Source organism: Narcine bancroftii, chromosome 1, assembly GCF_036971445.1.
Source record: "Narcine bancroftii isolate sNarBan1 chromosome 1, sNarBan1.hap1, whole genome shotgun sequence".
Classification (NCBI taxonomy): domain Eukaryota; kingdom Metazoa; phylum Chordata; class Chondrichthyes; order Torpediniformes; family Narcinidae; genus Narcine; species Narcine bancroftii.
In genome coordinates, this window is record NC_091469.1 from 269,168,140 (window position 1) to 269,190,334 (window position 22,195).

The following is a 22,195-nucleotide window of genomic DNA, read 5'->3' on the forward strand; positions in this document are numbered from 1 at the left end:
GAGAAAAAAAATCAATAAAGTGCAAATGTAAGAGTCCTTAATTGAGTCCCTGATTGAGTTTGTAGTTGAGGAGTCTGATGGTAGAGGGGTGGCTGCTGTTTCTGAATCTGGAGATGCGAGTCTTGTGGCACCTATACCTCTCTCCTGATGGCAGCAGTGGGAGGTGTGGATCCTTAATGATTGCTGCTGCTCTCTGATGGCATCATTCCTTGTAGATGTTCTCTGTGGTGGGGAGGGTTTTGCCTGTGTCTTGGTCTGTGTCCACTACCTTTCTCAGGGATTTCTGCTCAGGGGTATTGGTATCTCCATTCAAGACCGTGATGCAGCCAGTCTGAACACTTTCCACCAAATATTTGTAGAAATTTGCCAGTTTCCGTAGTCGTACCAAACCTCCGCAAACTGCTGAGGAAGTAGAGGCACTGACGTGGTTTCTTCATGATGTCAATGATCACTGTTTCGTACATGTAGAGCTCGTCGAAAGAACCAAAGACTTGTTGATCCAAACCAAGGCTTTTATTAGCAAAAGACAGGAGCTCTTCACAGGTGGCCGACCAGTCCGGAATGATCCAACCTGGCTAGGGACACAACCCTTTAAGGCCCAGACAGTAGGTGCGGCTAAGCTCTTAGCCAATCGCTGTAAGCACAGTCATTACACTCTAGATACTGTAACTATATACATTGGTGATAGGTCTGTACTATCACAGTACACCTCTGGTTTTCCCTTCCTGAGTGTTTGGAAGGGAATGAATCTAAGAAATTTTATGATTCAAAAGTCTGCTATGCTTGTCTAATTTGGGCCTAAACCCCAGCTTCTGCCAACACCCCTGAACTATGTGCCTTTAAATATTTTTCTATGAAATCTGATTGTACCAAGTATTGCTTTCCAAATTATATAAAAACTCTTAAGAACTTTTACCTCTTCTCATTAATAAATTTGAATTGACTTCCCACATGCCAGAAGAAATAGTTTCTTACTTCCTCTGTCAAAACTTTTCACAATTTGTGAATTAGAGCATCCTTTAAACTTTTCTGCTCAAGAGAATAATCTCTCCACACAACTGAACTTTTATCTCTGGAATCATTCCAATACACCTCATTCTCCTGAATGGTTTTCCAGCTAAGACCAAATTGTGTCAGTAATAAAACAATGTGAATCCCAAAATGGTAACCAATTTTTAGAGCCTCTGGCTACGGCATTGATCTTCTTCAACCTACTTAGCTCTTTTGAGTAAATAAGGGCACTTGGATTTAATTTCAATGTGCGTAATTTAACCTTGCTCCATCAAAATTAATTAAAGCTTTTCTTCCTCAGATTGGAGGAACAATTATAACATACATGGATGGCTGCTGCAAAAACTGTGAGTAAACTTTTCATCGGGGGCCATTTTTGAATCCAGTACTAATTAGCCACTCATTGAAATGGTTTTAACCATAAAAACATCAGTGCAAACTTAATCATCGGATGGCACAAATGACATAGCGGTTAGCGCCACGCCTTTAGCGCCAGCGATCTGGACCAGACCTGGGTTTGAATCCCACTCTGTCTGTAAGGAGTTTCTATGTTCTCCCTGTGTCTGCCTGGGATATCTCCGGGGACTCCAGTTTCCTCCCACTAAAAGCATACCAGGGTGTAAATGGAGTGTAAATCGGGCAGCACAAGCTCATAGGGCTGAAATGGCCTGTTACAGGGCTGTATGTCAACATTTAATAATATTAACATTCATGAAACAAATAAGCCATGACTCTTGTGATTTATTTTTAAGATCTAACTATGTCAGGACCATTACCATAAATGGAAATATTTGCAATTATTATATCATTGAAATGAAGCTCTGAATAGATTAATCCATTCAGTGCAATTTCTCTGCTCTTTCTTCATGCCTAATCCTTTGAAGACCCAATTTATTCTGTTCTTATCACTTTTTTATGCAGTTTATTTCAGACCATAGCTACTTTAAGTAAAAAGGTTTCCTCACATTCCACGTATCATTTGCTCCAAATTTTTAATTGATATCCTGAGGTGTTAATCCTTTTGATAAGAACATGAGAAATAGGAGCAGGACTAGGCCATCTGGTCCATCGAGTCTGCTTAGTTATTCAATAAGATCATGGCTGATGAGGCTCCACTTACTTGCTTGTTCCCCATAACCGTTAAATCCCCTATCCTGCAACAATCTTAAATACAGTTAATGAAGGTGCCTCTACTGCTCTGTTAGGCAGAGAATTCCACAGATTCACAACTCTCTGGAAGAAGCAGCTCTTTTGTAGCTCTATCTAAAATTTACAATGCAGTTTAGAAATTGCATACTCACTATATACAAGACATTTTTTCAACATTCTGAAGCTCTGTTAAAGAAGCCTGCTGTTTATATTCCCCACTTGTGTTTCCTATTCCCCACAGTTGCTGACAACAGGTTCAGACGATCATGCTTCTTGTGGTATTATGGGATAACAGAATGCTTTGCAAGGCAGCCTACAAAACACTTCTGAAAACCTTTGATAGCAAGCAAATCCTTTCACCAGCTTTGTCAGCTGCCAAGATATATCTAGAACTTTCTTATAAGCAGATACATTTACAAACTACAATATATAAAAATCCATAATATTAATTATTGCAGCTTTGAAAAGGAAAATATTATTTTAACAATAACACACATAATTAAAATGAAATTAAGATGTTTCTTTGTCCTCAGCATACATTTCCAATTCTAGAGAATTGGCTCATGGATCCATCATGGTGTGGAATAGCACAAGGGAAAAGAGTCTATGGAGTAGGGAATTGCATTAAGCTCTTGTTCACCATTAGCTCTATTGGAACTGCCAACAAATCCCAGGCAATTTTACAAAATTAATACAAACGATGGGAACAATTAACACGAGTCAAGTTCCCCCATTCTCACACTGACACAAATTCTGAGATTTATCCCAATTTCCTCTCAGAAGTGCTGACATTGTCCGAAGCCAATGGCCTTTAGTACTGTTCCTGTGGATTCTGTTGGACCTTTACCAGGGCAACTTTTGTGAACTAGATTTATTATCAATGGCCTAGCATAGGATACAAATATGGACTAAATCTATAAATGTGCCCATTTCATTGCTACTGTTCATCCCTGCTTCTTTTATTCACATTTACAACTTCCTAGCAAAGGCTAGGAAAGAAACACAAAAACGGACTGGAATCCAACGTGCCATTTGAACTGCCAGGAGAAATTTAACTTTGGTTCCCAATTTATAAATTGGATTAAACTGATATATTTATCTCCTACAGCTTCAATCTTTACTAACTCAATTAAAACCAAACCTTTTAAGTCGTATTGTGAAACCAGACAGGGATGTCCTTTAAGCTCATTATTTGGCTCATTTAATTTAATTTGGCTTTAGAACCTCTAGCAGTGGCTTTTCGGAATCAGCTGGTATCTCAGGAATCACAAGAGCTGGTGTCTCTTTATTCAGATGATCTTTTATTGTAAATATCAAATCCTGACTGATCGATTCCATCTATTTTATCACTTAGAGATTGAGGAACAATTTGGGCAATTTTCAGGATATAAAATGAATTTGTAGAAGAGTGAGCTATTTGTTTTGAGTTCTTCCTGCTCTTTAGATTCCTCTATTCCTTTTAAAATAGCTAAAACTCAGTTCAATGATCTACGTATCACTATTACCAAGAAATTCAGTAATTTGTTTAAAGAAAATTATCTAACCTTAATGAGTCATGTCAAGAAGTCCTTGACAAAATGGTCCCCTTTTAATGACATTATTAAGGTGAATATCCTTCCTAAATTTTTATATTTTTGTTTATGTCTTAAAAATATAGAACGCTTCATGAATTTGCATGTCATCCTTGTGCAGGGGCCATGCTAATCTTCTCTGTATCATTCCAATTTTAGTATATGTGCTGCCAAAGTGAGCACATTTTTATATATTTTTCAAACTGGTCCTGATTTTGTTCCCTAATCATTTTTTTGATTCACTGGATTCTATCATATCTTCTTTTGTATGAAGATATAAGTGCCACATCTTAAAGTTTTCCTTCAAAATGTTAAAAAGAACGGGGGATTTGGCATTACCTGACTTTAGATTTTATTACTGGGCAGCTAATATTAGATACATTAATTTTGGATTCATCACAAAGAAAATTTAGGTGCTTCAACATGGATAATATAGAAATTAAATCCACCAAAAAAAAGTATTCCCTTCTTTCAACACTTGGAGCACCTTTACCTTTTTTGGCCTCCAAATTAACTGGCAATTTTGTTGTTAGACATACATTGAGAATCTGGGTTCAATTTAGGAAACATTATGGTACCATAGATTTTTAGTAATTAGTCCTACTTTAGGCAATTCCTTCTTTTTATCTTAGGTTCAAGATATTGTTTACGAACATTGGTTAAATTTAGGTATCCCGTCCTTCTTAGATACTTTTACTGACTAAAATCTTGCTTCTTTTGAATAATTATCCACCAAATTTATAATACATAGACATAATTTTTTCACTATTTACAGGTTAGGAGCTTTTGAATTCTTTAATTTTAAAGCTCCCTGAAGACCTGGATCCTAATATGACAGGGATGATATATAATTAAAAATCTAATTATAAAAGGGTGGTATCTAGCCTTTATGAATTACTTACAAATTCTAGGGGCAGTTCCCTGGACAGAATTTAAAAACTATGGGAACAAGATTTTCAAGTTATTTTCTGAAGCTACATGGAATTCTGTTCTGAAACGTGTGAAATCATTCTTTCTTTGTGCTAGACACTGATTATTACAATTTAAAATAGTACACTGGACCCACTATCCCAAAGTCCAATTGGCTAAATTCTATTTCATAAATGGGATAAATGTATAAGGTTCACCGTATCATATATTCTGTTTATGTCCTTCTCTTTCCAATTTTTGAGAAGGGGTATTTCGTACCTTGTCTTTAGTTCTTAATATTACTTTGATTCCAAATCCTTTTCTTTGGAATAAGTGGGCCAACAGGTCCAACTTCTTCACAATCCCATGTAGTTGCCCTCACCTCCCTTATGGCTAGAAGGGCCATTTTAATGATGGAAAGATGCTTTCCCTCCCACTCACACTCAATAGTTGTCTGTCTGATATGATGGGATATCTGACTTTGGAAAAAAATTAGATGTTCCACTACTGAAATAAATCTTAACTTTGTAAGATTAATTAGTTTCTGGGTTTTGACCCGTATGTTTACCTTTTTTTTATTATTAGTAGCGGACTGCTTATGTTTAGCCAGTAGCCTCTGAAGGGAGGGGATTGATAAATAGTGTAGTGGTTTTTATTTTTTTATTTTTTTACTTCATTTCAATGAGACATGGGTTTCAATACCATTTCTATTACTATATAAGATTTGTTAATATTTTATTTTATTGTCATGTACCTATGTAACATTTATTTGAAGAAACCAATTAAAATATTGAAAAAGAAGAACTTTTGGAAATGTAGCCAGTGCTTATCATCTTGTGGTTGGTGTGTTCCCCAATCTCTGAAGCAGATTATGGAGTGATTTAGCAAGAGATATCAAACTTGTGCCAATATTTGTTCAATAGGAAGTGTTTTTTTTGGCTGCAAATGAATACGAAATCCATACTTAGATGGGAGAATATTAAAATAGTAAGTGGCAGACTACATTTGAAATGCTCTAATCCTAGGTATCACCATGGCCTTGGGAGTAGATGGACAGTGAGGAAGATTACTGTAGATTAAAAGGTGATTTAGGAAGGGTGGAGGTATGGGCTGAGAAATGGCTGATGGAATTTAACACAGATAAGTGTGAGGTGTTACATTTTGGAAAGGCAAATCTAAATAGGTCATATGCATTAAATGGTAGGCTATTGAGATGTGCAGAGCAACAAAGGGATTTAGGAGTGTTGGTAAATAGTACCCTCAAGGCTGATATTCAGGTAGATGGTGTGGTGAAGAAGGCATTTGGAATGTTGGCCTTCATAAATCGGAGTATTGAATTCAAGAGTAGGGAGGTTATGATGAAATAGTACACGGCATTGGTGAGGCCAAATTTTGAGTACTGTATACAGTTTTGGTCACCAAATTATAGGAAAGATATAAACAAAATAGAGAGAGTGCAGAGAAGGTTCATGAGAATGTTGACAGGATTTCAAGGTTTGAGTTACAGGGAAAGGTTGTGCAGACTAGGGTTTTTTTCTCTGGAGCGTAGAAGATTGAGGGGGGACTTGATAGAGGTGTTTAAGATTTTAAAAGGGACAGACAGAGTAAATGTGGATAGGCTTTTTCAATTAGGCTTTTTTAATTAAGAGTGGGGGAGATTCAAACTAGAGGGCATGGTTTAAGATTGAAGGGGGAAAATTATAAGGGGAACATGAGGGGAAATTTCTTTACGCAAAGGGTGTTAGGGATGTGGAATGAGCTTCCAACAGACATGGTTGAGGCGGGATCATTGGTTACATTTAAGGAAAGACTCGATAGTTACATGGATAGGAGAGGACTGGAGGGGTATGGACCGGGTGCTGGTCAGTGGGACTAGGAGGGTGGGGATTTGTTACGGCATGGACTAGTAGGGCCGAACTGGCCTGTTCTGTGCTGGAAGTGGTTATATGGTTATATTTACTTGCCCAACATTTAGATTATGTAGACAAAGTAGAGATTAAAATACTGTAATGATTGTTTTCTACTTAGGCTACTGCCTGCATCACCTTCCTCGTATGTAAGCTTTCTCTATTTTGGTAGACTGTAGAAGAGCACTCCTAAAGAGATTATGGGTGCAAATAGTCAAACAGATCAATAAATAGGGAAATGAATCTATGGTTTGTAATTGGTCTTACCTGAGTTTATCACACTTGCTTGTACCTCTCTGTTGGCATCAGATGATCTGTCCAGTTTGAAAAAGGTGGAAGAACATTGGAAAAACGAAGGGAAATGGCACCTGGATAAAATTAATGTAATTTTTTTTGGAAAACAGCAGTTGGAAGGAACCATCTCAGCAACACGGTTTAAAGCCCCTTAAAACTAAATTTCTATTTGTCAAACTCCCATTTGACCAAAAGGTGGATATATACATTCCCTCATCTTTGACCAAATCAAGAATTTACTCACACATTTCCAGAAATGATTACAGAGCAAAATAAAACCTATACTTTATACACCCATTTCAGAAGATCCCCAAATGCTTCATAACCAATGACATACTTCTGAAGCAGACTCACTATTGAGTGATATGACAGCAATTTGCACAAAATCTCCATTAGAGACAGGGGCAGACAGGCCATTCAGCCCATTGATGTTGTTCTGCCATTTGCACCATAGCGATGTATTATTCCTTGCAACTCCATTTGGCATACTTTCTCTCCATAACCGATGATACCATTGCTAATCAAAAATCTACAAACCTCCACTTTAAATATACCCATGATCTGTCCTCCACAGCCGACTGTAGTAATGAATTCCACAGATTCACCATCATCTGCTTGAAGAAATTTCTCATCTCTGTTCCAAAGCTGTGCCTTCTGATCCTAGATTCTCCATCCACAAGAAACCTTTTCTGCATGCTCACTCCATCAAGCCCTTTCAGTATTTGATAGATAACAATAAAATCCCTCCTCGTCTCACTCAAGAGTCAATGTTATGATGATCAGGTTATCTGTTTTTAAAAATGTAAATTGAATGATAAATATTGGCTGGAATAACAGTTTCAAAAAAAAAAAAACATGATTTTCAGAGTATGGGAACAAGCCCTTTTGCCCACAATATCTACACCAAATATAATGCCCAAACTAAAGTGAACCTCAGCTGCTTGCACATGGTATACATTTCTCAATTCCCTGCACACTTGTGTGTATATATACTGTAAGGTAAAAACATAATGAGATGGGACCGGAGAAGGAGTCACCCAGTACTAAGGAGTAACAGAATGCAGATGTGACCTTGTACACTCAAGATAAGCTTTGCACTAACAAGAATGATGTGCAGCAGACTAACAGAGAAGGATAGCAACAGCTAATTCATTGGACAATGTCATGGTATGATAATTTACTAAGTGCGTATCCTGAGGTATAAAAAAACACCACTTGCTGATAACGGCAGAATGCGCCTTCTCCAACTAACACTGTTAGTTGCAAGTGTTACAATCCGGCAATAAAGAACAAAGAACCTTGATTTCGACTCAGTCTGGTGTTTGACTCACTCATTCATGAACAAAGCAGACCTAACAATACCTAGAAGCCTCTTAAGTTCTACAATCATTTCTGCGTCAACCACTACTCCTGGCAGGCCATTGCAGGCACCCACCACTCTGTCCAACAACAACAAAAAAAAAATCACCCTAAACTTTACGCTCATCTTTAAATGCACATCCTCAATGTGAAATTTGTACCCTGGGAAAAAAGATTCTGATCATTTCTCATCTCTGCTTCTCATAATTTAATAAAATTCACCCCTCAGCTTCTGATGCTATAATCTCCCTGCATAGCTCATACCTTCTAATCCAGGCACATCCTGATCAGTCTCTTCTGCACCCTTTCCGAAGCCAGCAGGTTCCTTCCTGTAATGAAACAGCCAGAATTGCACATAATACATAATAGTGGTGCAGCCCGACCACTATTTTGTGTAGCTGCAACCCAAGTTCCTTACTATTCTACTCAGTGTCTGACCAAGGACATGTGCCTCTTTTATCTCCCCATCTACGTGCAAGACCACGTTTGGGGAGCATTGGGCCTGGATCCCTCTACAAATCAATGCTCTAAAGACCCCTGCCATTAATGGTGTATTTTCTTCTTGCATTTGACTACTTAAAGTCCACATGTACCACTTAAATTCCATCTCTCATTTCTCTGCTCTTATAACTTCTAAAGATACAGCATGATAACATGCTTTTTTGCCATATGAGCCTGGGCTGCCCACCTATAAACATGGGTCCAATGGATCTAGTAAATCCCCCCACCCCCCACCCCCAACATATCTGGAATTGAAATTTAGGCATACAGCAAGGTAACAGTAAAACAAAACCTACCCTATTCAGTCATACTGACTCTCTTATCTGACTATGCCTTTCCAAATATGCTTGAACCTAACCCTGTATCCTCTCCAATAGCTTCCCCATGACTGATTTGAAGCTCACCAGTGTACTCTCCCTATTTGCCTTGTGTAAAGGAACAACACTGGCTCCTCTCCAGTCCTCTCAGGAACTCCCCTGTCACCTGTGAGGGTACAAAGATCTTCCTCAAGGCCCCAGCAATCTTCTCTCTTGAATAATTCAATAACCTGCATCAGGCCCTGGGGCATTATCCACCTTCATTGACTTCAAAAGTCCCTGCACCACCTCTTTCTTGATCATAAAATGATTGAACACGTAGCCATTCTTTGCATTATTCTCACTATCCTCCATGTCCTTCTCCATAATGAATTCTCTTGTAATGTACTCATTTGTATCTTAATCACTTTCTGTAATTCCAAACATTAATTCCTACTCTCTCCTTGAGTGGCTTTAATCTTTCCTAGTCATCCTCTTGTTTAAAAATAAATATAAAATTCCTTGGGATTCTCTTTAAGCTCACTCACCAAGAACATCTCATGGAACCTTTTGGTCTTCCTAATGCTTTGCTTGTGCCCTTTACTGCACTCCTTTCTAGTTGTAGCTTCATGAATCTTACTTATTTTATGTAACCTTTTATAACATAAAAGGAATTTTCTTCCTGACTATGATGAGAGAACATAGAATGTTATAGCACAGTATGGACCCTTCAGCCTATGATGTTGTGTTGACCTTTGTAACCATAGTCCAAAGCACTCTAATTCTTCCCTACCTCAGACACATAACCCTCTGTTTTCCTTACATCCATGGGTTTATCCAAGAGACTTTTGAATGTCCCTACTGCATCAACCACCACCAGAACCCCTGGCAATGCATTCCAATCATGCAATATTCTCTGAGCAAAAAACTTGCTTCTGACATCTCCCTTAAACGTTCCTCAACTCACCTTAATTAGGTGTCCTCTGGAATTTGCTATTGTCACCTTGAGAAAAGGGTATTTATTGGCTATCCTTCATACCTCCAAGTCACCTCTGTTTTCAGCCTTCCAAACAGAAAAGCCCCAGCTTAGTCAACCTTGCTTCATAAGACTTGTTCTCCAATCCAGGCAACATCTTGGTAAATTTCCTCTGCACCCTCTCTATATCTTTCCTATAATGAGACAACCAGAACTGAATCTAATACTCCCAAAACCAGAGTTTTATGGAGCTGCCTAGCTCTTGAACTCAAGGCCAGCACACCATCCACATTCTTAACTACTATCAATTTGCACAGCAACTTTGAAGGATCTATAGACCTGGACCCCAAGATCCCTCTGTTTGTAACTACTGTTGAGAATCCTGCCATTAACCGCATACTCCACATTCAGGTGTACCCTTCCAAAATGCACACTTATCCTGGTTGAAATCCATCTGCTACTTCTCTGTTCAACTCTGAACCCTCTATCATGTTTTAACCTATGACAACCTTGTACACTATCCACAACACATCCTACCTTTGAATCATCTGTAAACCTATCCATCCACTTCTTCATCCAACTCATTTATAAAAATGTCAAAGAGCAAGGATCTCAGAACAGATCCCTGCCAATCGCTACAGGTCACCCATCTTGACTTTTATCACCAGTCAATATTCTCTTATCTTGACATCACTGCCCTTCCTCTTCCATAACATATCTGTCCTAGACTCTAATTAGGCAGTCATTAAACAACTCCCACATGTCAGTTGTGGACTTGACCAATCACAGTTACTCCCACTTAACAGCTGATTCTGAGTCTAGGAATCAGAATTTATTGTCATGAACAATTCACGAAATTTGGTGTTTGCAGCAGCGTCTTAGTGCAAACATTTTATATTATAAACCATCTTACAACAATAAACATTTTTTTAAAAGTTAGTGTGTCTTTGGTTCATTGATTATTCAGGGATCTGATGGCACTGGGAAAGAAGCTGTCCATGTGCCACTGAGTCCATGACTTTAGGCTCCTATACCTAAAGAGGGCATGGCCTGGGTGGTGGTGGGATATTTGAGGATAGAGGCTTTTTTTTAATGATGTGGCATGATGTAGATGTCTTTGATGGAGTGAGGTCTAGTGCCTGTGATGTTGCAGGCCAAGTTAACAACCCTCTGGTGTTTATTCTTGTCCTGAGAGTTGGCACCTCCACTCCTGACAGTGATGCAACCAGTCAGAATGCTCTCCACGGTTCACCTGTAGAAGTTTTCAAGAGTCTTAAGTGACGTACTGAATCTCCTAAACACCTCACAAAGAATAGCTGCTGGCAAACCTACTTCGTGAGTGCGTCAACATGGAGGCTGCAGGTCAGATCCTCTGAAATGCTGACACCCAGGAATTTGAAGTTCTTAACACCCCATGGTTCGAGTCTAACAATGTCATAATTTGCCCTCTGCCATTTTAGCATTTTCTCATAAGATCCAGGCTTATTCTAATTCATGATTATCTTCAAACTTGCTTGGTCACTGTTGTTCAAGGAGTTATTTATAACTACTCAAGATAGAATTTGAAACCTTGAAATAACAACTCTTTCAGAAGATGATTGTCTCCTAACTTGCAGCATTCTAACAACACAGCCCAGATTGTTGTTTTCCTTTTGGGCTTGAACTTAAATCTATCTGATGCTGCGGCAAGATTGCTAGCTCTGAGCAGCAGCCACTGCCATTCCTAACTCTTAGTGGATTTTCTTATGATTTTAGAGGAGCTCTTTCTTTGAACCTCAACAGTTTGAGTTAAATATTACATATCTGCATACACAATATTTTCTTCCTCTTTATGTGGGCTTGCTTTAAATGATATTTAAACTGGTTTGTTAAATTCCCATGTTCATTTCATTACCCGTCAAACGTTCAATACACTTTGCCGATGAGAAACAATGTCCAAACTTACTGCTTCGTTCTTGATAGCATTTAATTGTTCCATTCTTACTAGTGACACACAAATTCAATGTGTGATATTTTGCAAGAGTTTTTCTTTGCCATCTGGAAAATTAGCACTACTCCCCTCCATTCTCTGATCCCAGTCACTTGTTTACCCATATTGTCAGGCACAAGCAGGACTAATTCTGATGTAGTCATTAGGGCAATGCCAACAAATAGTCAATCATCAGATTTGAATGTAGCTTTAAAGTATTTGAAGAAAGGTGATGAAAAACCAAGCAAATAAATGATTCAAACAGCTGTCCAATATAGCTGAAATTGTATACTGAAGTTTGAAGTCTTTTAAATTACTTTACAATGCAATATAAAGAATTAATTCTTCAGATATATATATTAATCTTGTAAAAATGAATCATATTCAACTAAATTGGAAGGTTGTGAAATGAATGCTTAATGATAATTATCTTGTACAGGTAAAGAGGATGTGAAGTCATGTCAGAAGGTAGTTGTGAGAATGACCATTCGAAAGAATGATTGCCGAAGTAACAGGCCAGTAAGTAAAAATGAAATAGAAGAAAACATGTTTCTCCATCAAATTAGCCATCATCTTCTTATTACAATGACCATCTCAAAGGAGCAAGAATCTAATCACCTGCCTTTGGCATTCACTGGCATTATCTTTGCATAGTGGTCCACTATCAATGAGCTCGGAATCACCAATGTCAGAAATTGAAATGGACCAGTGACAGGTTAGATTTTAAGTCACAAGATCACAAGATAAAGGAACAGAAGTAGGCCATTTGGCCCATCAAGTCTGTTCCGCAAATCCACTCGAAGTTAAACTGTTCTCGTGTAGTTCCAGGCTCTGGCCTTCTCCCCATATCCCTTGATACCTTGACTAATTAGATACCTATCAATTGCCCCCTTAAACTCCCCCAATGATCGTCCCTCCACAGTAACAAATTCCACAAATGACAAATCACCTCCTATACTTCAAGGACCATCTACAAGACATAGGTGATGAGTGATGGCTCTTGTCAAGCCATCATCCAAGAAAAGGCATCCCATCAACCACATTAATTCCCCTCACCATTGGGATAGAATGCAGAACTGTCCACAAAATGCACTGTAATTACTTGCCCAGGTGATCCAGCAGTGTCTCCCAAACCCATAATCTCTATTATCAAAGGACAGCAGGGGCACTACCATCTTGCCTAGGAAACCTATTGTCAGTCCATCATAAATGGGTTTAAACCTTAGAACTCACAAACCACAGCATGATTGAATTACACTTAGCAAAATGCCTGCAGATCCTTAGAGATGGCATCTCATGGCTACCATCTCAAGGGAAATTGAAGGGTTTGCAAGTGACACCTAAACCCTGAAAATAAACTAGAAGAAAGAAAGCAGATACTTACATTTAACCTGAGATCTTGTGAATGGAATATAGACAGAAAAGGAAAAAAATATATAAACTTGCATTTGTTATCACAATAATTTTCTAAAATACCATGTACTATGGGGGATTAAAAAAAAAAGGCTGAGAAATGTCAAAGCCAAATTATTCTCATTATTACACAGTTCATTGATGCAAAGCAGGAAATTGAGTAGAATCCATAACTTTGATTGAGATGGATTTTAAAGGGCATTTTCAATGAGATGTGAACATCTATTTATTTACCTATTTATCATTTTATATTTATTTTGTTATGCCTTGTATTCAGTAGTAAATTTTAATTTATACTCTTCTTGGTGTACCTCATCTACCTGTGAGCCGGCAGCAAATAAGAATTTTAGCGCATCTGCACATTGTATTTGTGTGTATGACAGTAAACTCCCAATTTCTACAAATTAAGAAGGGACTTCTCCAAGTTATGAGACATCGATAATGAGGCCACTTGGCTGAAGATGATACAAAATGAGATTGGGTCAAAACACGAGACTATAATCGCAGGAATGTAGAGATCATTGGTGAGGGGGATGGAAGAGTTGCTGTAAATGGAGTGTTGTAACTGGCAGAGGAAGGTAAGTAATATTTTGCTGGTGTCAATATGCAGTAACTCCATTGGAAAGGAACTCCAGGTTAAATAGGATGTTCATAATTTGTGGTATTGAACAGGGAGGGAGAGATAAGCGCTGCCAGAATAAAGAGCACATTGAGTTTGTGATAGGGACTGATAGTAAAGGCTTCTGTCAAATCTGTACTTGCTCTAAGAAATTATGGTTGAACCAACTTAGGATGCAGAGGGTCAATGGCAGGAAAAGAAAAAAAAATTATTAGAAATGTTTTCTTGTGTGACACAAAATTAACATGATCTACTGTTTCCTAGGTGAATATAGTATCATGTGATGGAAAATGTCCCTCTGCTAGTATCTACAACTACAGCATTAACACACATGCCAGATTTTGCAAGTGCTGCAGGGAAATTGGGCTGCAGAAACGCAAGGTGCAGCTTTATTGCAGCGGCAACTCAACTTGGGTTGATTATCCCATCCAAGAACCAACAGACTGTGCCTGCCAATGGTCCTAGAGATTGATGGGTGCAAATAAACAAAGTAACTGTGTCCTTTGTGAAATGATGGTTTTTTAAAAAATCAATTTAGTTTGGTGCCACATGCAGTCCATTCAATTAATCCCAATCTGTATTTAGGAATTTTAATTGTTATTTTAGTTAAACATTTTCCTGTGGATCTTTTGTTTCTACCCCTTCACCATTCTTTTCAAGACTGCCTGAAATAGCCCATTCATTTAACTCACAAAATAAATCTCTGCATCTTACCTGCTTAAAGTTGCCAAAGAAATCCAGCTAACTGGAGTCTAACGTGTAGGAACCCATTCTTAGCGTTGCCCCTAGGTTTATAACGTTGATTCACTGCAAATGAACTATATACAGTCAATATATCCTGGGGTATTCGAGGCTGGCAGACAGTACACTCATTGCCTCATTTAGAGGAGCACGCACCTCACACAAATTACATTATCAAAAACTTTTATAAATCATCATTATTTTAATTATCCATTTTGTAGTTAGAAGAAACACTTTTTGTACAGTGGTATTGCCTTGTTAATGCCAGTGGACTTATTGAAATAGCTTGAATGTTTAATTCTAATACATTTAAGTTTAGGATAGATACTGAAGATTTTCTCAAAATATTTCATTGTTTTTATTCTTTTCAAATTAAATGCATTAAAACAATGATTAGAGGTTATTAATTCAGCAAAAGTTGGTAAGAATAGGTTTTGGCATAGATTCCCGGGACATGTTCAAATACAGCTGATTATTTGGGATCTGTATATTTCTGTGCACTTTATTTAAACATTAAAACAAATAAAACAAAACCTTTTTTGTATTGTGTGCATCCAATATTTTGTCAAATTATTGTGAAACATGAACAATTATTATTTTTTATTATATAATTAGAACTATACATTCCTGTATATTCACGTGATGTTACTCTCTTGTAGAAATGGGCAGTGAAAATGCTAATTATATAAATAAAGATTTTAAAATCAGTGTCTGAGAATTGTGATCAGCATGTCTGATTATTTTAAATATACAGTAGGATACGTGCATGGGTTCAGCATGAGAAAATTAGCTCTGCATTCTTTAACAAAACAAAAAAATGTTCAGTCCATCAAACTATCTGAACTCTCCTCATCTTTAATAACTGAAAATCTATTGAATTTTTCAAGCATAAGGAGCCCCATTCTTACAGTGTTTGGTTCTCCCTGCTGAGCTGAAGGTGGAAGATATGATAAGGGATATGTTGAGCATGTTTGGCTACTTTTGGTTCATTATCACATGTAGTAATAATACTGTTTTACTACATGTGTAACCAATATACGGTTTTGTTCTGCCACATCGTCTCCATCAGCTGAATGATCAAAAGCCTTGTAAGCAACAGGAGTAAACTAGAATTTGTTTGATTAAATAGCGCATAGTTTATAGATGGAATTTGTTTAAATTGAAAATTTGAAGTTTCCTCTCACATTCTAAAATCATAAACCATTAATGGAACATTTCTAGAGAGATGTGCGATAGTTCTCTCCTTGTTGTATGTTAGAAGTTGATTCTGAAAACACAAGTCTGAAAAGCCAATGAAATTGGTGCAGAAGGCATGTTCCAAACTGTTTATGATAATTGAGGTTGGGTATCCTGAGTTAGCTGAAATGCTTTAGGTTTAAAGAAGTGATGCTCTATTTAAGAGCAAACTGAAAGTCTTTAAGCTTAATTAGCAACTTCATCACATTGCAGCCTTGTAATTTGTACATCAGCCTGAATTTGTTATCTCTCTTCATAGTTCATCACTAGATCATGCAGGTCAGCACAGATCAACCCATCAGGAGTGAAATATATGGTCCATTTATTCCACAGGAACAACATTTCTCTGGCAGCACCAAAATACAGTAATAGCTTATATTTATTACATTTGTGTTGATGTTATTTTTGTAGCAACTACCAAGTAGAAAAAGTTTGAAAACAGAATGAAGCAGGACAACGTGGGTATCCTGAGTTAATGAACACGTTGAGGAAATTTACATAAGGCAGAGAGTGAAAAAAAATTAAAAAGAGTAATTCAGAGTTTCTTTTTAAATTTATATCCCAGAAGTGAGAATTGAATTCTGGCCATCTTGGTTGGTGTCAATGCATAGCGCCATTCACTGCAAGGGGAAAATTCAAACATTTGTTATTAAAAGTGATTTTTAAAATTTGTTTGTGTTAATGGATATGGATCTCTGAAATCATGAGATAAATCAGATGTTGCTTCAACAAGGAAAAAGGATGCACAAACCTAAGCTCAGGATAGTGAAGGACAAATCCCAGGCGGCCTAGAGATTGACATCGGAAGCAAGCCTTATCCATTTATCTTAAACAAATCCCTGCTGTCATCTTCTGATCTCTCCCCTCTCTTCTAAGTTCAAAGCAGCTCAGGCCCCAGGATTGCCTTTTCACTGCCTGTTTGAGGAAAATAATTAAATTAGAGGGAAATGAGCACTTGTCCTTGGTGACCATTTCAGCTTTAAAGCTTTCTGAAGTCAAGAGGGCCTCATTAGTAAATTCTTTCATCCAATGTCACAAAAAAATAAAAATAAAAACAGTCCAAGAACATGGAAAGTGAAAGGATGTGGACACCTGGGTAAGAACTTTCCACCTCTCCCGAGGAATCTGATATTAGTTTCTTCAGCACTTTTCTGACTGAAGTGTACAATTTGTCAGGAAGGTGAATAAGTAAACACAAATCACAAAAAAAAACACTAAATAATAGTTCATTTGAATAGATGTCAAGTATAGTGCAAGAGATGCAGGTATACAGGGCTTTCCTCTGGAAAACGAGCTCAACCCTATCAGCACTGCTCCCTTCTCCTTTATACTCTTTTTCTAGCTTATCCTAAATTGATTCTACAATGTTCCTCAAGGTTGTAAACTCATCATTTTCTGGGTGAAGAAGTTTCTGATTTTCTTTTTGCCCTTCATGAGTAGAAACATTTTGAAAGACCATATAAAATCTTTCCATCCTTTTCAAAATTACTTGGTCATTTTTCAGCTTTTACTGATCAAAAAAAATCCTTTCCTGACAAGTGTAACTGCATAATGGTAATGCCATTCTTGTTTCGATCCACTCCTCAACACCATTTGTTACAATTGCAACCCAGAACTATTTCCAAAGGTTAGATATCTATGCAGTTGCCATTTTTTTTTCCCCAAAGTAAAATCAGAAAGGTCTAGTTTTACACAATGAACTATGGCTGGGTAATTAAAATTACAAAAGCTGATGATTTTCTACATTATGAAAAAAGTTATCTTGCCTCAAGCTTTCCCTCCTAATTCGGACTCTTCTGGTTACCCACCCTCCTGCCACTGAAAACTGTTTTGCATTATTTACTCTATTAAAACTCTTGATCGTGTAAGCATTTGTTTTAACATTTAAATAAAAACAATGCTGGAGGAACTCAGCTAATCAAGCTGTACTTTATATAGCAAAGATACGGAACCAACATTTTGGGCTTGAGCCCTTCATCAAGGTATGAAAAAACATTAGCAGGTGCCTATACAAAATCGTAGGGGGAAGGGGCAGAGGGAGGAGCATGGTCCCAAAGGCAGGAGGTAATATGAGAATAAGGGAAGGAGGGCACACCAGCAAGCAGGGGGAGGAGCGATGACTCTGTGAAAGGACTAGATGTTCTTCCTGAAGCATGGCCCAGAACTGCAGTCCCTCGGATGGCACTGCTCTGAGTGAACATCAATGACTGGATATTTTATCATTAACATCGAAGTCCTTAATGGCTTTAAACAGTATCTGTCTGTGTGGTAACAAGGTAAATGAATATGGTGTTGCACGAGGTGAAAGCAAGGAAGGTGGTGTGGCCATTCGAAAACCTCTGGAATGAAGCAAAAAATACAGCACCTCACGGGAGACTAGATAACAATGTTACAGCTACATTTTGATCTTCACCAAATGCTTCAGGATCATCAAAACTAAATCTCAACGTTTTATTTAAGTTCTGCATTTAACATTGAACTTAGGCGTCAGTTTTGAGTATTGAATTGTGTACCATCCTCCCCCTATTAGAGAATTAGTTTGGCACCACTTTTTGGAGCATTGGTTCTGAATGTTTCTACTCATTCTAATTGCCTTTGAAGAAACTCATTTGAAACCTTAAACCCTGTTTTTAAACCATCAAAACAAGCCAAACTATTTTGTTTCTTCCTGTGATGACGAATGCCATTCACTTCTCATGGAAAATGATAACATATTTCTTTTATGCTGTATAAAAAAAAGTTTATCTTCAACTTGGTTCATATTACTTTCACCAATTACCTTAAGACTGTGGTCCTTGGTCAGTGACCTTTCTACCACTGGACCGTTTCTTAATCTATTGATGATTTTAGTCCAACAAAAAAAAAACTGCAAATTAGGGTGCAAGGAATTTATTGGGGGCATCGGGGCAACACTCATAGCGACTTTATGTTTGCCTTACGGCAGACAAAGGTTAAAAGTGCAGTGCCCTCCATAATATTTGGGACAAAGACACATTTTCTTCTTTTTTTGTCCCTGTGCTCCACAGTTTTAAATTTGTAATCAAACAATTCACATGTGATTAAAGTTCATATTCCAGATTTTATTCAATGTTATTTGTATACATTATAGTTTGACTATGTAAAAATGACAGCACTTTATATACATAGTTCCCCCATTTCAGGGCCCCAGAATATTTGGGACATTTGGCTTCATAGGTGTTTGTGCATGCTCAGATATGTTTAATTGCTTATTTGGTGCAGGTATAAGAGAGCAAGGCTTGCTTCAAAGTGTCTGATCACCTTTGGAGTCTGTAGTTGCCATTTTTCAACACGAGGACCAAAGTTGTGTCAATGAAAAATCAAAAAAGCCATTGTGAGGGTGAAAAACAAGAATTAAACAGTAAGAGATGTCACCCAAAACTTAGGATTACCAAAACCAACAGTTTGGAACATCATTAAGAAGAAAGTGTTCTGGTGAGCTCAGTCATCGCAAAGAGACTGATAGGCCAAGGAAGACCTCCAGTGCTGATGACAGAAAAATCCCCAAAAGCCTGTCTGACAGAAACACTCTTAAGGAGGCAGGTATCAATGTGTGAATGACCATTGGTTGTGGAAGATTCATGAACAGAAAAACAGAGATTACACTGCATGATGCAAACCACTAGTTAGCCATAGAAACAGGATGACGTGTTTACAGTTTCCAAGAAGTATTTAAAAGAGCCTGCAGAATTTTGGAAAAAGGTCTTGTGACCAGGATTCACCTTTATCAGAGTGATGGCAAGAGCAAAGTGTGGAACTGCACAAGATCCAAAGCATACCACCTCATCTGTGAAATGTAGTGGTGGGGTGTTATGGCCTGGGTATGTATGGATGCCACAGGTACTGGCACTCTTATCCACTATGGCAGTAGAAAAATGAATTCTGAGGTGTATAGAAACATCTGCTTGAGTTCAAGCAAATGTCTCCAAACTCATTGGATGGTGCTTCATCTGACAGAAGACAATGATCCCAAACGTACTGCTAATGCAACAAAGGAGTTTTTCAAAGCTAAAAGCTGGACAAATCTTGAATGGGCAAGTCAGTCACCCAATCTAAATCCAATTGAGCATGTTTTCAATATGCTGAAGAGAAAACTTAAGGGGACAAGCCCCCCAAAACAAGATAGCTGCAGTAGAGACCTGGTAGAGCATCGCCAGAGAAGATACTCAGCAACTGGTGATGTCTACGAACCAGTCTTTGCATGCAAGGGATATGCAATAAAGTATAAACATGACTATTTTAATATACATACCATTGCTATATGACCTGAAATGAAGGCTCTATGTGTAAAAAGTCCTGTAATTTCTACATACATGGAGGACCATCGCCTTCCCAAGATCGTGTTATATGGCGAGCTCTCCACTGGCCACCGTGACAGAGGTGCACCAAAGAAAAGGTACAAGGACTGCCTAAAGAAATCTCTTGGTGCCTGCCACATTGACCACCACCAGTGGGCTGATATCGCCTCAAACCGTGCATCTTGGCGCATCACAGTTTGGCGGGCAGCAACCTCCTTTGAAGAAGACCGCAGAGCCCACCTCACTGACACAAGGCAAAGGAGGAAAAACCCAACACCCAACCCCAACCAACCAATTTTCCCCTGCAACCGCTGCAACCGTGTCTGCCTGTCCCGCATCGGACTTGTCAGCCACAAACGAGCCTGCAGCTGGCGTGGACATTTACCCCCTCCATAAATCTTCGTCCGCGAAGCCAAGCCAAAGAAAGACACAAATAGCCTTTAATAAAATCTGGAATGTGCACTTTAATCACGTGAATTGTTTGAGTACAATTGTAAAACTGTGGAGCACTGGGGCAAATAAAGGAAAAAAGTGCCTTTGTCCCATAACCTTTAGGAGGGCATTGTATATCATGTATATCACCCTGCCTCCACCTTGGATACTCAGACCATATGTCCATTATGCTCATTCCTGCATACAGACCACTGGTAAAACAAAAGAAACCAGTGCACAAGGAGATCAGGAGCTGGCCAGAGGAAGCCACAGCAGCAACGCTGTAGAACTCTTTGAAACCATAGACTGGAGTGCATTCGGGGAGGGAGTCAACTACAATGACTACATCAACATCAAAGATGACTAGCTACATCATGGCGATCAAGCATTATACAGCGAGGGCAAATCAAAAACCACGGCTCGAGGCAGAGATTTGTGCATCACTCAGATCTTGTGACACTACTTTCAGGTCAGGAGACAAGATGGCATGGAGATCTGCAAAGGCTGAACGCTCCCATGCAATCAGGAAAGCAAAGCATGAGTATGCACAGAGATTCAACGGACACCTATGTGACACCAGCAGCATGAGTTGGCTGTGGTGGGGTATTCATAACTTTCTTTTTAAAATATTTTTATTGAGTTTAACATATTAATCCAACATACAGGGTCTACTAATCTAACAAAAAAATCATGTGTATTCAAACCATAACTGACTACAAGTCAACCTTGCGAGTCAGTGGCAATGATGCCTCCCTTCCTGCCAGGCTGAATACTTTCTATACATGGCATAATGAGGAAAACAAGGTGACATCAAAGAAAGCTTTGCTTGCCCCAAAGGACAAGCAGCCTGCTGAGATGTGGAGGATTCTAACCAGGATAAATTCGCACAAAACAGCAGATCCAGATAACATACCTGCTCACGTGCTGAAGGATTATATGGCAGAAGTTTGAACAGACATCTACAACGTTACACTGTAGCACTCTGATGTCCTTGCAGAATTCAAGGCAGCCACTATCCCAGTGCCCAAGAAAGCGAGGATAATGACTTCCACCCAGAGGCCTGAAGTCTCCTTGTGGCTGATGATGCAATGCATCAAAGCACACCTTCCAGCAACATTGGACCCGTTCCAGTTTGCCTACTGTCCAAACCGATCCACAGATGATGCAATAGCCTTGACCCTCCATTCTGTCCTGACCCTCGATGAGCAGCCATGCTCAACGGGAGCCCTACAGCCCCTCTGGACCACAGCACATTAATTTTAAATTTAGACAGCACGGTAGCAGGCAATTTTGCCCCACAAGCCCATGCTGCCCAATTTACACCCAATTAACCTGTACCCCCCGGTACATTTTGAATCGTGGGAGGAAACTGCTGCCCACAGGAAAATCCAGGCAGACATGGAAAGTACATACCAAAACCTTACAGACAGCAAGGGATATGAATCCTGTCCCGATTGCTGGAGCTGTAAAGGCGTTGCACTAACCTCTACGCCAAT

General features: G+C 38.6%; 1 protein-coding gene and 1 non-coding gene across 2 annotated transcripts in view; one reads left to right on the forward strand and one right to left on the reverse strand.

The window, feature by feature from the left end:
• The window catches only part of otog (otogelin), a 190,090-nt gene extending 174,714 nt beyond the window's left edge, over positions 1–15,376 (forward strand). Inside the window, exons 54-56 of the mRNA XM_069922075.1 lie at positions 1,313–1,358; positions 12,382–12,461; positions 14,239–15,376. Of these exons, the coding sequence (XP_069778176.1) occupies positions 1,313–1,358; positions 12,382–12,461; positions 14,239–14,439 (327 nt within the window). The 3' untranslated portion in view covers positions 14,440–15,376. The remainder of the gene's footprint in view (positions 1–1,312; positions 1,359–12,381; positions 12,462–14,238) is intronic.
• LOC138752089 (U6 spliceosomal RNA) lies at positions 3,808–3,914 on the reverse strand. Its single transcript, XR_011350362.1, has one exon. It is a non-coding gene; the product is annotated as a U6 spliceosomal RNA (small nuclear RNA).
• Positions 15,377–22,195: the final 6,819 nt, after the last annotated feature.